The sequence below is a fragment of the Girardinichthys multiradiatus genome, chromosome 9 (assembly GCF_021462225.1).
Source record: "Girardinichthys multiradiatus isolate DD_20200921_A chromosome 9, DD_fGirMul_XY1, whole genome shotgun sequence".
Taxonomy (NCBI): domain Eukaryota; kingdom Metazoa; phylum Chordata; class Actinopteri; order Cyprinodontiformes; family Goodeidae; genus Girardinichthys; species Girardinichthys multiradiatus.
Window position 1 is genome coordinate 6,555,769 of NC_061802.1, and position 17,144 is coordinate 6,572,912.

At 38.1% G+C, this 17,144-nt stretch overlaps 1 protein-coding gene across 2 annotated transcripts in view; it reads left to right on the top strand.

The window, feature by feature from the left end:
* The window catches only part of LOC124874008 (ephrin type-B receptor 1-like), a 168,649-nt gene that overhangs the window by 135,284 nt on the left and 16,221 nt on the right, over window positions 1-17,144 (top strand). The window contains exons 14-18 of one of the 2 annotated variants that reach the window (XM_047375133.1): window positions 2,994-3,241; window positions 6,161-6,228; window positions 6,676-6,823; window positions 9,046-9,195; window positions 10,182-10,404. In XM_047375133.1, the coding sequence (XP_047231089.1) occupies window positions 2,994-3,241; window positions 6,161-6,228; window positions 6,676-6,823; window positions 9,046-9,195; window positions 10,182-10,196 (629 nt within the window). In that variant the 3' untranslated portion in view covers window positions 10,197-10,404. Of the gene's footprint in view, window positions 1-2,993; window positions 3,242-6,160; window positions 6,229-6,675; window positions 6,824-9,045; window positions 9,196-10,181; window positions 10,405-17,144 lie in introns of those variants that run through there. The other variant, XM_047375132.1, reaches the window with a different exon arrangement.

A 17,144-nucleotide genomic window follows, 5' to 3' on the forward strand; every position in this document is an offset into this window, starting at 1 on the left:
AGAGTTGGCAGGCCAATTGAGCACAGTGATACCATGGTCAGTAAACCATTTACCAGTGGTTTTGGCACTGTGAGCAGGTGCCAGGTCGTGCTGAAAAATGAAATCTTCATCTCCAAAAAGCTTTTCAGCAGATGGAAGCATGAAGTGCTCCAAAATCTCCTTATAGCTAGCTGCATTGACCCTGCCCTTGATAAAACACAGTGGACCAACACCAGCAGCTGACACGGCACCCCGGACCATCACTGACTGTGGGTACTTGACACTGGACTTCTGGCATTTTGGCATTTCCTTCTCCCCAGTCTTCCTCCAGACTCTGGCACCTTGATTTCCGAATGACATGCAGAATTTGTTTTCATCCGAAAAAAGTACTTTGGACCACTGAGCATCAGTCCAGTGCTGCTTCTCTGTAGCCCATGTCTGGGGAATGCGGCACCTGTAGCCCATTTCCTGCACACGCCTGTGCACGGTGGCTCTGGATGTTTCTACTCCAGACTCAGTCCACTGCTTCCGCAGGTCCCCCAAGGTCTGGAATTGGCCCTTCTCCACAATCTTCCTCAGGGTCCGGTCACCTCTTCTCGTTGTGCAGCGTTTTCTGCCACACTTTTTCCTTCCCACAGACTTCCCACTGAGGTGCCTTGATACAGCACTCTGGGAACAGCCTATTCGTTCAGAAATTTCTTTCTGTGTCTTACCCTCTTGCTTGAGGGTGTCAATAGTGGCCTTCTGGACAGCAGTCAGGTCGGCAGTCTTACCCATGATTGGAGTTTTGAGTGATGAACCAGGCTGGGAGTTTTAAAGGCCCCAGGAATCTTTTGCAGGTGTTTAGAGTTAACTCGTTGATTCAGATGATTAGGTTCATTGCTCGTTTAGAGACCCTTTTAATGATATGCTAATTTTGTGAGATAGGAATTTTGGGTTTTCATGAGCTGTATGCCAAAATCATCCGTATTAAGACAATAAAAGACCTGAAATATTTCAGTTAGTGTGCAATGAATCTAAAATATATGAATGTTAAATTTTCATCATGACATTATGGAAAATAATGAATTTTATCACAATATGCTAATATTTTGAGAAGGACCTGTAAATTCATTGCATATTTCAGTCTATTTACATCTATCCTAACAGTATCTTAGGAGAAGAACATGACTCAGACAATCAAAAACAGTAGCGGTAGTGTAGTGGGCTGGGGCTACTTTGCTGCTTTAGGAGCTGGATGAACTGCTGTATTTGATGGACCATTGAACTATGCTCTCTACCATAAAAATCAGAGGGAGGATATCCGACCGCAAGCTCAAGTGTACTTGGGTTATGATGACGGTTAATGTTGCGCACATGCAAGTCCACTTCTAAATGCATTCATAAAACATAAAATCAAAACACTGTGGCATGATCTCAAAGAAGGGCTGCATGGTGCTGCATTTGCTTGTGCTGTTGCTTTGTAGCAAGAAGATCCTGGGTTAAAATCTGAACACTTTCTGTAAGTAGTGTTCATGTTTTCTCCATGGTCTTCCAGCTTTCTCCCACAGCCTAAAAACATGACTGCTAGGTTTAATTGGTTAGTCTAAATTGCCCTTAGGAATGAGTCTGTGAGTGGTCGTTTGTCTTGGGAGTCTCTGTGTTGCCCTGTGATGGACTGGCAACCTGTCCAGGGTGTACACCGCCTCTCGTCCAATAGCTGCTGGAGATAGGCACCAGCTTCCCCACGATCCACTACGGAAGAAGTGGTAGAAAATGATTGACTGGTCTCACAATTAAGAAATTGACCTCTGCAGTTAATCCATCCCTTAGGGAGCAGTGGGCTGCCATTGTGTGGTGCCTGGGGAGTATTCAGGGGCTAAAGGTCTTGCTCATGGACCCAGACTGGCAGGCTGTGGGATTCGAACCAGGGTACTTGTGGCCTCTCCAGGACACAAATCTCATGCTCTCTAAGCACTAGGACACTACACCCTATAAGCATATTTAAACACTAAATAAGAGAAAGAAAAAAGAGAGCAAATGTAAAGAAGTACAAAACTACATTGTATGTTTATTTTTTTAACAAAGTCTTTGCTTATAATGGATTATTATTACAATATTACAGTTTAACCAATGGCTTTGTTTTTTTTTTTTTAAACTGCCCTTTCATCAAATTAGTTTCAAAATACGCAATTAGATTATATAATTAAGGCAAGGGAATCAACAGAAGGAATCATTGTAAGTTATAAGGAAAAATAAGAATGTCCTAAATTAGCCCAAAAGAGACAAGTGCTGCCTCTACTTTGAGCCTTTAGAGATTTTCATTATCATCATGGTTTGTTTATACGTGGGAGTCAGACTTAGTTGCGATTAATCCTGCTAAAAGTCTCCAACTCCTACACATTGGACTTTCAACTATTATCTTTTTCAAACTTAATAAATAAACTACTCAGTATTAACAGAGATCCCTACTAAACAAATGAATATAGTAGGATGTTGCACAAAACATTTAAATCTATGAAGTATGTGATTCAGCACGGTCTCTTTGGCCATTAGGCTTTGTTTAATCAAGAGATTATGAGATGTGTTGTGTAAAGCTATGTGTTTAAGCAATAATAATGGCACAATCCTTTATATCTTGTTCACACATGGAAAACCCAACCTTTTCTAACCCCAGAGAGCAGTAATAGATACTATTCATTTGTTTGTTACCCTTTCAGGCCATAAAAAAAATATTGCCCTTCATCCTCTGTCTACTCTGGTGGAGCTGATCAGACTATCAATATGAAGGGAGTGTAGAGCATTAACACAATTAAAACAACACAAATCAGCTGCTTAAAAAAACAGTTAACACGTTCTTCATGCTTATTTATAGTTAATAATGATATCAACTGGAAATGTTAATTAATAGATTTTTTTCTTATTTAATGTGGACAGCCTTCTGAATTAGATCAGTCTATATCAGAGCGTTTATTGTTTTCCATATTTGTTTTTTGTTTTCTGATATCTACTCCAATAATTTGGCCTTTTTTAAGGTGAGTTTGGGGAGGTGTACAAAGGCCGCCTGAAACCTATTGGGAAAAAGGAAATCCCTGTGGCGATCAAGACCCTGAAGGTGGGCTACTCTGAGCGTCAGAGGAGAGACTTCTTGGCTGAGGCATCAATCATGGGCCAGTTTGACCAGCCGAACATCATCAGACTGGAGGGCGTGGTCACTAAAAGCAGACCAACGATGATCATCACTGAGTTCATGGAGAACGGAGCACTGGACTCATTTCTGAGGGTAAGGAACATGCCAGTACCATGAGCTGTTTATAGACTAACATTGCTCCTCTTAATAATTTTTATACTCTTATGTTTTTAGACTCTGTCAATTTTCTGTAGACACATTTAACAAATACATGTGCAGAAATATAGGGTAATAATTGCCCACATTGTTTTGTTTACACAAAATGCCAGTTGAAGAAAGGACTGGGAGTTTAAAAACTGACAGAAGACAAGAAATAATAGAAAGAAACATCCTCCTGTTCTTCCTTTTCTAGCTTTTGCTCTTTTCCTTCCTGTTCTCTTTCTCCCTCATCCTGTCAGCCTGTCCGTGTCTTTGATCCTGGCCTCCTTTTGAGGTGCTGCTAAAAACAGAAAGAGAAAACTCTTTGATGCCCAGTTCTCACAGCATGACCTCATTTGACTCAGAAACCATCAGATGACTCGCACACATACACTTGCACAATGACCGATCCTGCTGGTGTTGCTATCCTGGCGTGGCCATCCTGAAGGATGCAGGACCTGGAGCTTGAATGCAACATGCTTCTGTGTTTGTGTGCACCTAGAAGCATGTTTTTCTCTGTGGAGGATTAGGCCAGGGGAGCATCAAAGGGACGGTTTGCTGCACAATGTGAATTAAATGACACACACAGCAGATTGCAACTATGTCAGTGGGAGCTGTCGCTAAGGTTTAAAAGAAACAGAGGCAGTGATTTACAGAGGGAAGAGATTGAGATGCCATAGAGACAAAAATATGTAATCATAGGTCTATTTTAAAGTAAGCCAATGCTGAATACTGTAAACATGTGGCACAAATTGAGATGACTGAGATTTATCTGTATTAATCGTTTAATGGAAGGATTATAAACATAGCTATGAATGTCTGTAAAGATGTCAGGGTGTCCCACAGGGAATCCGTGTGCCATCTGCCCACTTCACCTAAAGGCAAAGATTTTTATCAAATGTCTTGATAAAAGGAGGAATCATAAGCCAGTCTCAGGCTTTTATCTGTGCATGGAAAAACAAACAAAAATGTGTTTCTGTTTATTCAACATCCATTAACTGTGGGATAATCTCATTTAATAATTCACTCTCCTAGAAGAGGTATAGTGCATTGCTGAAATATTTTTATCACTTGAAAATATTAACTTTTTGTCTCATTACAGCCAAAAACTCAAACATGTCTTTGATGTATTTCATGTATTTTAGACCAACACAAAGTAGTGGATTCTCAGTTTTGTTATGGACTTTGACTGGGTCATTCTTACACCTGAATATATTTTGATCTAAACCTTTCCATTATAATGCTGGCTCGTTGTTTACAGCTGTTATTATGCTGGTTTATTGCAGTCTCAAACAGGTTTTCTTATAGGTTTCCACTGTGATTAGCTCCATCCATCTTACCATAAAATCTGACCCTGCTTTTCTGTCACTGTTGAAAAAAGGCTTCTCCATACCATTATATTGTTACCATAATGTCTTATTATGGATATAGTGTTTTCGGAGTGATATGCAGTGTTGTACACACTGACATTCTGTTTTGTCACGTGACCAAAACACCTTCAAACATGGTTATCACATCCCCTACATGGCTTGTGGCCAACTTAAAATTGAACTTCTTATGGCTTTCCGCATATGGCTCAACAGTGCTACCAACTGCACGGTGGTGCAGTTTGTAGCGCTGTTGCCTTGCAGCAAGAAGGTCCTGGTTCCGACTCCCGGCCTGGGATGGTTCTGTACGGAGTTTGCATGTTCTCCCCATGCATGCGTGGGTTCTCTCCTGGTACTCTGGCTTCATCCCAAAGACCAAAAACATGACTGTTAGGTTAATTAAAGGTGTGAATGGGTGTGTACATGGTTGTCTGTACTGTGTTGCTCTGTGATACACTGGCGACCTGTCCAGGGTGTACACCACCTCTTGCCCATAGACCGCTGGAGATTGGCACCAGCTCCATCGCAACCTTGTACGGGAGAAGTGGGTATAGAGGATGGATGGCTTTCTTTAAACAGCAGCTTTTGTTTTGCTGTTTTTCCTTAAATGTTAAATTAGTTGTGTTCATAACTAATAGTTGTCATGTGAATAGATTCCTCCACCTGGAAACTGACGTTTGGCTGCTCCTCTGATTAATGCCAGTCACTGAATGAACATGTCAGTCAGTCATTTTCTACCGCTTATTCCATAGTGGGTCGCGGGGGAGCTGGTGCCTATCTCCAGCAGTCTATGGGCGAGAGGCAGGGTACACCCTGGACAGGTCGCCAGTCCATCGCAGGGCAACACACAAACAACCATGCACACACTCACTCACCAATTAACCTAACAGGCATGTCTTTGGACTGTGGGAGGAAGCCGGAGTACCCGGTGAGAACCCACACATGCATGGGGAGAACATGCAAACTCCATGCAGAAAGACCCCTGGCCGGGAATCGAACCCAGGACCTTCTTGCTGCAAGGCAACAGTACTACCAACCGCGCCACCGTGCAGCCCTGAATGAACATGTGTTCTACCTAAAAGTATTTTGTGGAAAAACATGTGACTTAAAGTAACACATTTGACATAAAAGGGTTATGATATGATAGTGGCATTCATTCTAATGTAGAAATCTGTAAGAAAAAATAAATAAATAAAAAGACAGCCAAAAATGCTGCAGAACGTTGTCAAAGATTGGATATGTCTCGTTTACCATGGTATCAGTGTCTAATGCACTGCCTTTAAAAATAATGTATCCCATGTGAAAGAAGTGAAACGATCAGATTGTAATTTATTTATTTATTTTTTGTTCTATTAAGATTTATAGTGGTACCGATGTATCATGGGATGTGAACGTTAAAACACTGTTATGTTTTGTCATCTGCAAAGGTTTCTCTAAGTAAATGATAAATAACTGATAATAATGGTTATAGAAAATTTAGAATCCATTTATGTTTTCTGTGTTTTAGCAAAATGACGGACAGTTCCCGGTAATCCAGCTGGTTGGCATGCTGAGAGGCATTGCATCTGGAATGAGGTACAGACACACACAAACATACACTTCCACAACACTAATCCATTTTATTTCAAAGATAAACGGGAAACATTTTCTGATACTTCAGTGATTGATTTCCTTATGCAGAACTGCACACTCTTAAACTCCTCTACCTGCTGTAATGTAAGCCCAGGTTTTTACTAGGAGCGCTACAACTTGGTGGCTTGAGAGCCTGAAATCTTACATCCTATCCTGCAGTTAAACACAGATAGGATCTGTGTTTAACTGCAGGCTGTGATAGCATGCAAACACATACGTATACAGAAATATTAAATCTTGTTACGACTTTATCGAAGGCAGCTGGCAGGGATAGCTCACACATGAGCACAGAAACACACAAAGACACAAACACACACTCTAAATTCCATTATTGTACCAACGCTGGCAGCAGATAACACATTCAGTCAATAAATCCTGTTGATGTTACAGGTACCTGGCGGAGATGAGCTATGTTCACCGGGACTTAGCAGCACGAAACATTTTGGTGAACAGTAACCTGGTGTGTAAGGTGTCCGACTTCGGCTTATCGCGTTATTTGGAGGAGGACACCTCTGACCCCACCTACACCAGCTCTCTGGTAAGGGACCCCTATACTGTGTTATAAACAGGACACAACCTGCTATAAAATAACAGCTTCTTTCAATGATTTTATGACAGTTTGTGTAATTTCCTTTGACAGATTGTATTTCAAACACAGGATGCATATTCCATCCTTTCATCCTGGATTTCAGTCAGCAGTCTGAAAAGAGAAGCTTTTGTTTCACCAATACTTAGGTTTCTGTCTTTTCTTTCCTAATGAAAACAATCTTCTTTGTACAAATCCAATTTCTCCCCTTTGATTACTCAAATTAAATCAGATTTCCAGTGATGTAGTTCCTTACCTATGTCACTAATTGGTTGGATTAATGCAGTTAAGATGATTACTTTATCTTGGCTCCTAGTTCTATTCCAGTCTATTCCAGTGTTTTTACCAAAAGCCTTTTTTAAGAAACTGGATTAAATAGTTACTTCGTTCCTGTCGGGAGGAAAGAATCACAGGCTGAGAAAATCACTACTACAGAGGCTGACATTTGATGGTCTTGCTTTACCAAATGTTTTATTTTATTACTGGTCTGCACATTTTCAAAACATTATCTATTGGCTTCACTCACAGGAAATAGTATTGTGCAAATTAAAACACCTGTCATGTATTTTTTCGTGTTTGGATGCTTTATTGTCCTCCGCTCTTCCAATTAAACCCTCCCGTTTTACAAAAAAATCCTGTGGTTCAATTTAGTTTTAGAATTTAGTAAAAGAACAGGAGTAACTTTAAGTTTATTTTAGCATCAGTAAAGATGCCTATTACACAGAACCATCTGTACATGCCAGGTCAGAATGACAGTATTTATATGCAATGGAAACAGCATGGCATTGATACTTTTGGAGATCTTTATTAAGATGGTACATTCTCCAGCTTTCCAATTTACCTCCTAAAAAAATCTCCCAATGACTAATTTATTTAGTTACTTTCAAGTTCGACACAGTATTTCTGCCCTTTTTCCTTCTTTTCCTTGGTTTCCGAGAGCCTAGCCAGGTTTTTTCTTAAACCCAAGAAAAAAATTGTTTATATATTTGATATATAAACAACTTCTGTGTTCAGATATCCACTAAGTGGCTAAATTAGAATAATTTGGGAACAAGAGTTAGGAATAGTTTTTTTCAGATCAACTTTGGGAGAATGCAATGTTTAATATTTGGTACAGTGCATCTTGTGCTAGATTACAACCTGTTCAATTTAATATATTATATAGAGTTCACTACTTAACGTCCCGACTGTCTGAAATTTACCCACAAGTGTGAATCAGTGTAAAAGATGTCATGCTACTCCATGTAACCTATGTTACAGTATATGTTCTGTTTATGCCCAAGACTTTAGATTTTGGAATCAATATCAATATCCCGTCATTCTCTCCAAAGGTCTTTGAACCCAGTTTAGCATGAACCCTTTCTCAGCTATTTTTGGACGTCCAGTTGTTACTGCATTAACTAACCTGGCTCACGCTATAGTAATAGCTTTTGCATCCCTTTTAGCCAGGTGTCGCATTTTATGCCTTTGAAAATCTTCGGAGACACCTTTTACTTCTTTGTGGTTTCAAGATGTCATGTCATTCCTAAAGCTAGATGAGACAGGTCTAATAACAAAGGGCAATTTTGGAAAAGTTGAACAGATCGGGGTTCCCCCAACTTCTACTTTTTTGGGTGTGTCTTTTACTTGTGTGGGCATTTGTCTTCGTCTCTTATTGGTTTGGTCTCTACAAACTATAGCCAACACTGTAGTATGTTAAGAAAAAGTGGCCTAAATAGTGTTACTTGTATAAAAGAAAAATACACAAGGAATGTGGATTACATTGAGCTTGTAATGAACACTGAATGTTTCTTTCCTTTTCTCTTAATAAGCAGATAGTAAAAAAGGGAAGAAAATACAGGCATAAGTCTGTTTGATTGTGTTTGTCAAGCTGGTTTATTTTAACAAACATCTGTGTTTTTTTACTTTATTGCCTGTAAAAAATAGGCCTCTTGCAAGCAGTTTGGTTTTAAAAGCTGAACCAATCTGTAGTTTTCTTGTTATTTCTGTTACACTTGCATGTCTTGTAAGTGCAGTAAACATTATTCTGATGCCCTTTCTATGACCTTTTTCCTAAACTTTATTCTACCTAGGCTGAATTCCTAGGTATAACAACCCTTAATACAGCCTTTCTTATTTGTTGTCATTCTTTCTCTCTGCCTTTTGTCTGTTTTTATCTTTTTTCCTCCTATAAGGGGGGTAAAATCCCAGTGCGGTGGACAGCTCCAGAAGCAATCGCCTACAGGAAATTCACTTCTGCTTCAGATGTCTGGAGTTACGGGATCGTCACCTGGGAGGTGATGTCGTATGGAGAGAGACCTTACTGGGACATGAGCAACCAAGATGTAAGTCAGCACCTGCTCATGTGTCAGAGAGCGAGTCTAGTCTGTCTCCTGTTGTGATGTCTGCGACTCTTTGGAGTTTGGAGGTTGCGCTTGTTTGTTTTTCCTTTCAGTCTCTCCCAGCAGGGAGCTGGCATGTCTAAGGAAAACACACGAAAAATGAGGATATCAATTCAAGTGTCACATGTGTTTTTCTTCCCTGAGCATTAGTCCAAAGGTATCAGGATTGTGCTTTCAAGCAGATGTTTACTGCAGGCTATATTTTATCGTAGTGACAGCTTTATTCCAATTACCTTCACAGTATGATCGATTTGCTGCAGCATTTCTATACCTTATTTTTTTAGCATTGCATCACATTGATGCTATTAAGCACACTGAGATTACATTGTTCCTCTTGTGATTTAGGCTAGGAATAATCACCAGGTTTAGAAAATAGGACATTCCCATTTCTCTGCTGTTTTTCTGTCAATTATAATTTAGAGGAAAATACTTTACCCCGTCTTTCCCTGAGTTTTCCATTTTGCCGTTGGAACTAAAAGAGAATCGTATTTAAAACATAAAACGAGATTTCAAAAGATTAGATCATAGACATTTTCATTTTTGCCAACTCTATTCTGATGGTATTACATTGTGGTGAGATTATGATTTGTTTTGGCACTACAGTCTACCAGTCTAAGGATCTGGCTTTATAAAACTTTTTACAGTCAGTAGTAGTTTCGCGCACGGAAGCCTGATGTGTGGGTGTTTTTGGGTTCTTATTATTATTATTATTATTCTTGATAGGTTTTGAATCATGCTTCTTTTATTTTCCTGGACATGCTTTCGTTTTTGTCTTCTAGTTCATGCTTTGTCAAGTAAGGTTTTTGGATCTGGTTATGCTTTAGTTTCATGTTTTTCTAGTTATGTTTCTATTAGTTTGTATCCTTGAATTTCTGTTTTGCTCCAGTCATGTTTTTTTTCTCTCCTGTCTGTCAATTAACTTCATTCAGTTCACCTGCACCTAGCAATTCCTCGCAGAAACATTCACTCTGCTCATGCCAAGCCTGTTGTGTCAAGTTCTTCATTCATGCCAAGCCGGTTCTACCTATGTTCATGTCAAGTCTGTTCTGCCTCTGTTCATCCACGCCTGCATCTGCAACCATCAACCATCAACCTGCCTGCCAGTTTGTGTTCTTTTGATTATTAATATCTTCTACTTACCGTCATGCTGCCTGTCCGTCTGCATTCCTTTATTAAAAATAGTTTTTTTTATTGGTCTGATGTAATATAGAGACTTTGTAAATAAATAATCATGATTAATTAAATTTTTATCAAAAGCAATATTATACATAATAAGTTTTCTATTCCAATAAATTTCTTAGGAACTGAATCAATAAATGTACATAATCAGGAACATAACCAGGAACCACCCTTAAAATGTCAGGAAGTTCAGCTTGCATTTCATTGTTTCCTACATTCACCTGCAATCGGACATCTGATTTTGCGATATACAACACAGTAACAATTAGCTTTTCAATTCAAACACATTTTGGTTGACAACTGAATAAGTAAATAAACATGTACATAAACCTACACATTCACATCAGATGTAAAGTTAATTCTGCGTTAAGTATCAGTGTTACCGGTAGCTCACTAATGAGAGTTTTATAATTTTCTTTGTTCTAATTAATTTAGCTCAGTGAAGGTGTTAAAGTCTCAGCCCATACACGTTACATTTTATTCAACCAATTAGTATTTAATTGCTGCAGAGTCAGTGATGTATCAAGAACTAGCCACCCCATGGTTTCTTCCGGGGAATGTGTTAAAAGTATTTTTAGCAAAACATTTGACATTGTGTCATTGTCTTATTTCTCTAGGTTGATAAATTTTACAAAACCACCAACCCCACTGACTATATAATACTGTGTAAAAGACTCAAACCCCCAACTATTTCTTTGTATTTTGCTCTCAGATAGAATGACTTTCTTTACATCTACAGTGATCTTCAAAATAATATCTTTTTTTTTTTTTTTTGTGGCACCAGTGGCCTTTATTTTGTAAGTTGACCGTCAGATGGGAAATAGGGTGGAGAGAGAAAGGGGAAGACATGCAGCAAAGGTCAAAGGGCCAGGACTCAAACTCATGATGTCGGGAACTTTAGCCTCTGTATTTAGGTTCTGAAAAGTATTGATTCAGGGGGCTTGAATACATTTGCCACTCCACCCCTTTCAGATTTGTGTTGTAAACATTTTTGAAAACCATGCAATATTTCCCTTTTGCTTCACAACTAAAGACTACTTTGTGCATTTTTTTTATTGCGAAGCACTCTAAAATATATAGAGGTTTCTGGTTGTTATCTGATAAAACATATGAACATTCAATACATTTGCAAGGAATTGCATTTGAAGGTGACAATCATTTCTTTAGGCATTCTGAAAGTCTCAAAATTTTATTTTGACATCATTTGCCTATTAGTTAATTTTTGTCCCAGCTTTTCTGAAATAAATATTTCCATGCTTGTGAAGCCACTGAACCCTGCATATTAAGGCTCTTTCTCATTAGTATCGTTACACAAAAGACAATTTTTTTTTGGTTTTGTCTGTTAAATCACCCAAAAAGACCATAATAACACACTTTCTCAACCAAAGAATAGTATTTTAGCACCAGCAAGGTGATGCCCGTAGAGACATTAGCTGAAAACGTCAATGAGCACTGGATGGGTCGTCATTACCTGAAGGGTGATACATCTCTCAGGACCCTTTTCCTGGTCTTTCTCACTGAACAATATGCTGCCGTGGTCAAGTACAAGAACTTTATTGAAATTATTGATATAGTACTCATTGTCCAAAAGAAAACAGGAATCCTCGAGAAGCACTTATCTATAGCATATATAACAAATATACAGAATTGAGAGGGGATTTAAACTTTTCACAGTATAGTGAAGAAAAAGCTTTATGTAAAAGGCTGAGTTTACTTTAGTTGTCTTCCTGTTAAAGAGTTAATCTGTGGCAACTTCCCCAACATTGTATAGTTAAATATACTCTGGAATAAACTCAACTCATCATTCCTCTGTCTTTATCCTTATGTACTCTTTCTCCTTAATCTCTTACACCCTCCTCTGCCATTTCCTTTCCCCTCCGCCTTTTGCGCCTTCCCTTCTCTTCCCAAAGCTACAGCTTCCCTAGAGCTGTAATGATAGAAACTCAGTATAATGACAGAGACAGATTTATAATGGGACACTCTGTATAATAATGGGGAAGAGTGTGTGTTTCTAGTATAGCTAACGAGGGTCTGCGGGGGCATTAACTATGCATGGAGCTCACACCCTGAGCTCACACTTATCACACATGTAGACTCGCTTTTAGCCGAACCACACATACACTCTCGCTGGCTGGCATGTGTAAAGACACGCACGCACACACACAAACACACACACACGTGATTTCAAAGAACACAGAGCAGTGAAATTGTCAACGGAGCCACTGCAGGTGCAGTGTTCGACATGAATTAATCATGAAAGAGACCTGTGATGTTTCACTACACTCGCTGCTGTTTTGATTGGCATGGGTGCTTAGAGTGAATTTATGCATTACAAAACTTAAGAAGTGTGTCAGGGTCACGTAGAGTTCACCTCGGAAGCTGTCAAATCCCTACCAAGACTGTCGTACAAGTGCCAGCTTTTTACAGCTCACATACACTCGCTTGTTACTTTTAATTTGTAGAATAGAAATAGACACTTAGATTTTCTTCTTGGGCTTTTTATGGCTAAATGGGTGCAAAAGAGTAAGGCTTGAGTTACAGGTGTAACACAAGGAGTTAAACAGTTAGCCAGATTAATCAAAGCACAGGAGTGTCAGAGAAGTCTGCAGTGGAAGAAACCGACAAGCAAATGTCCAAAAACTGGCAGAGGTCATGAACTGAGGAACACAGGAAACAAGGCAAGAGACTGGACTATTTGGTAGGATGTCAGAATAAAAAAACAAAAAAAAAAAAAGAAAATGTGACATCAATAAATGAATGATAGACTTGAGGAGAAATGTGGGGCATGAGAAATGGTTGGAATACATAAAAGCAATCTGAAACCTGGCAGAAATTTATTTCATACAAACTTGTGTTTTTATTTTGCAGTAATACATGTGTTGTTCAGGTATGTTGTGGTGAGGAAAGAGATGAGCTGAAATGCAATAATCTCAATTTACTGACCTATGACCATAAGATGTATCATGGCCAAAACATCAGGATCCTTAAAACAAGTAGCAGAAATGAGCTCCCTTTAAACAGAAGCTGGACTCTGTCATAGGGAGAGGGCTGCCCAATTACAAAATAGCTCATACTTATTATTATTTTAGTCAATATTGAAATGATGATTATTTGTCACAATTACTCATTGGGTTTGGGAATACATTGCATTTATTACACTTCCTTTTTTCAGAGTTATATTTTTCTTAGTTCCATATTTTACAATGTAGTCTATTTCTTCCACCTAATTTCAACAATTCAGTATCAAAGTAGTCCACATTTTATATATAATTCAACTAGCAATAGAAGATAAATCGTTAATAACAACAAACTATTTAGAATCTTACCTGTCAGGCAGTTAAAACTTGTGCCCACAAGAGCTTTTGTAACTGTATCACCCACGGCATGGACTTCTTTGGGTTGTTAAAATATCTTATTAAAACATTCTAAGAACACTTCCTCTCAAACTATGTTGCTTTATTATTTATTTCTAGTGTATTATCTAACTTGGCACATATGGCTACGAAATGTTTGATAAACTCTTGTTTCGAGTGAGGATCATTGCATCTGGAAAAGCAGGATAATGTTAGCTCAAATCCTCTAATTTAGCTCCTACCATGTTATGTAGTGGTTTTGAGTCATTAGATGCTGACTAAACACACAGAATGATGTTCCTCCCATTTAATAAATTCTGCACTTTCTGTTGATTGTCAAAGACTTTAATCAGAAGAGCTTCACAATGTTTCAGCTCTGTGTTCTGTTCAGACCCCCCATCCCCCTGTAGCAAACAACAGTGGATGCAAATTTATAGTGAAGGTGCTGAGTATCTGATTTGTTTGCCTCCTTAATAGTCAATCTCAGTTTTGTCTATCTTACTGACTTTCTGTGTATCTTCAGGTTTTTCATTTCAGTATTTATTTTTGTTAAAAAACTGATTTTAGGGTTTTCTCATGCTAGTTTGGATGCTGTGCCATCTGAGAGAGTTCTGCTAGTAATTGTGACACTTCATAGCATCTGCTATCTCTATGAATCTGCTCCTCTGTCCAAAAAAGCAAAAAAAGAAGTGTGAAAATATGTCTATAAATATCTACAACTAAGCCATAACTTTACATTTTAGTGGAAATATATAACTAAATTTAAACTACATTTTATAGTTGTTGTATTGAACAAAAAAATATGATTTCTTTGTTTTTCATTCATGCACTTGTGTTATTTGAAATTTTTTCTTACATATCAATGCTACATCAACATGAATAATTACACTTTGATTCCCCTCAAACCCTGGCATTGTAGTGAGTTGTTCAACATCATTTGTTTGCATGTAATTGTAAGCAAATGATTTAAGAGTTTATGATTGTAATGATCATAAGAGTTTAGTTTTACTTCTGATGAACAAAAAATAGATACTTAATAGCTCGGCTCAAATGCACATTTTCTTATGTTAAATCACAGATTGTTGCGTTACTGACTCTTATCAGACCTGTTTATGTTATAAGGTCACACTCTATGTAATTTAAACAAAATGCTTGCTTGTCTGGAAGCAAAATTTTCCAATTATGTCCTTCTTGTTAATCTGCCTGCCTTGTAGAAAGGTAGCAGCAATAGATAGATGGTAGTAATTGGTGTGTGAGAAAAGTGCCAGAAACGTTATCCGACATCTGTACAAGTAATTGACGCATAGGATTGAATGTTTTAAATCATAGGAGCACATTTAAGTAGAATTATTAAACATTACACCATAACTTCAATTGTTTTTATGGCTCATTTATTATATTTCATGTTTCTGGCATATTAGATACTAAACCTTGAAATCATGCAATGTTAATCAAAACATTTTACATTCAGACATGTTGCTAAATCTCTCTGCAAGACAAATTTGCTGCATTTATATTCCTCTCAGAAGAACCTTGAAAGCCTGCCTCAATAAAAGGATTTGGGCAGAAGTTACTGTTGTTTACAGATAAATATCTGGATAAACTGTGTGACTGCTCAAATGGAAATGATATACTGTTAACTATTTTCACATGAAGCTGACTTGCATCAGGCTTCCTGACTGAAACCACAACAGTATTATTTTTTTTTTTTCTTTTACTTGAACCCTACACTGCTTGTTGGAAATCTAATCAAATAATGAGAGCTTACAATAGAGTTTCAACAAAAGCAACAAAAAAAAAGCAGTGCACTTTAATATTTTGACCAAGAGGTATTTAAAGGATGTTACTTGAAAAAGGACAGCAAGACAGTGGTGAGGTGCGAGGAGTGACAGATGAGTTCAAGGAGGGGGACCTCAGGAATCAGCTCTGATCCCTTTATTGTTCATAAAGGTGATGGCCCTGTTGAATGAAAAGGCCAGATAACATTGTGATCTGTAAAGAGAGTAAGTGAGTTTGGAAAGATGATGGTATCCTTTGGAAAAATAGAAAATTCATCATGAATTCATTCAGTGGGGCCAAAACGTATTTAGTCAGCCACTGATTGTGCAAGTTCTTCTATATAGAAAGATTAATTTTTCACCATGAATTTTTTTCCTGGTGTCCTTCAACAACTCTTTGGTCTTGATCATGGCTAAGTTTGGAGTCTGACTGTTTGAGGCTGTGGACAGGTGTCTTTTATACAGATAACAAGTTCAAAGAGGTGCCATGTCACAAGTGAAGGACAGAAGAGCTTCTTAAAGAAGAAGTTACAGGTCTGTGGGGGCCAGACATCTTGCTTGTTTGTGGGTGACCAAATACTTATTTTCCACCATTATTTTCAAATAAATTCTTTTAAAATCCTACAATGTGATTTCCTGGATTTTTTTTTTCCTCATTTGGTCTCTTGTAGTTGAAGTGTACCTATGATGAAAATTACAGACCTCTCTCATCTTTCTAAGTAGGAGAACTTGCACAATCAGAGGCTGACTAGGAGAGGAATACTTTTTAGCCCCACTGTACCACAACATGAAAATTCTCTAAAAAAATCTCACCTCTGGTATTTACATTCCACATTTATGAAATAATTTACACATAAATAGTAGTTTAAACACAAAGACAAAGCAGATAAAAAGCCAGCATATTTCTCAGGCAGCATAGTCCTTTGAGAAATTTTATTCCACCTGCAGGTGATCCACAGATTTGTTTACACTCTCACCTACAACACATGTGGCAGTTTACTCCTCCCAGGCTGCACTGATCACACCACCAAGACTATTTTGCCCTCCGGCTGCCATTATCAGATGCCTCATTTGTGACATTTCTGCTATTTCTATTTGTCCGCTTTTTAATCAGTTTACATCTTAAACTGAGCAGCATGACTTTGAATTGTTTTGTAACACATCAGTGCACTGATGTGCACTGATTAAAAAAGTTAATTCCTCCAGGTAAAGGACTGCCTCTATTTATTGGTTACTCAAAACCCAGGTTGTGATTTTGTTCTCTTTATTCTTACATCCCTTAAATACTGTATTTCTGATGTATAGCCTGCTCTGTGTGGGTGCATTTAGAGTGCAAACAAAAACAAGTGATCACATTGGGCTCATAAGGAGCCGATTGTCTCTGTGATCCTCTTGAGCTTCCATGACAGCATCATGCTGCTTGTCTCTTTGATCCTGAGAATGACACTATTGTAAAGTACAGGTCCTTCTCAAAATATTAGCATATTGTGATAAAGTTCATTATTTTCCATAATGTCATGATGAAAATTTAACATTCATATATTTTAGATTCATTGCACACTAACTGAAATATGTCAGGTCT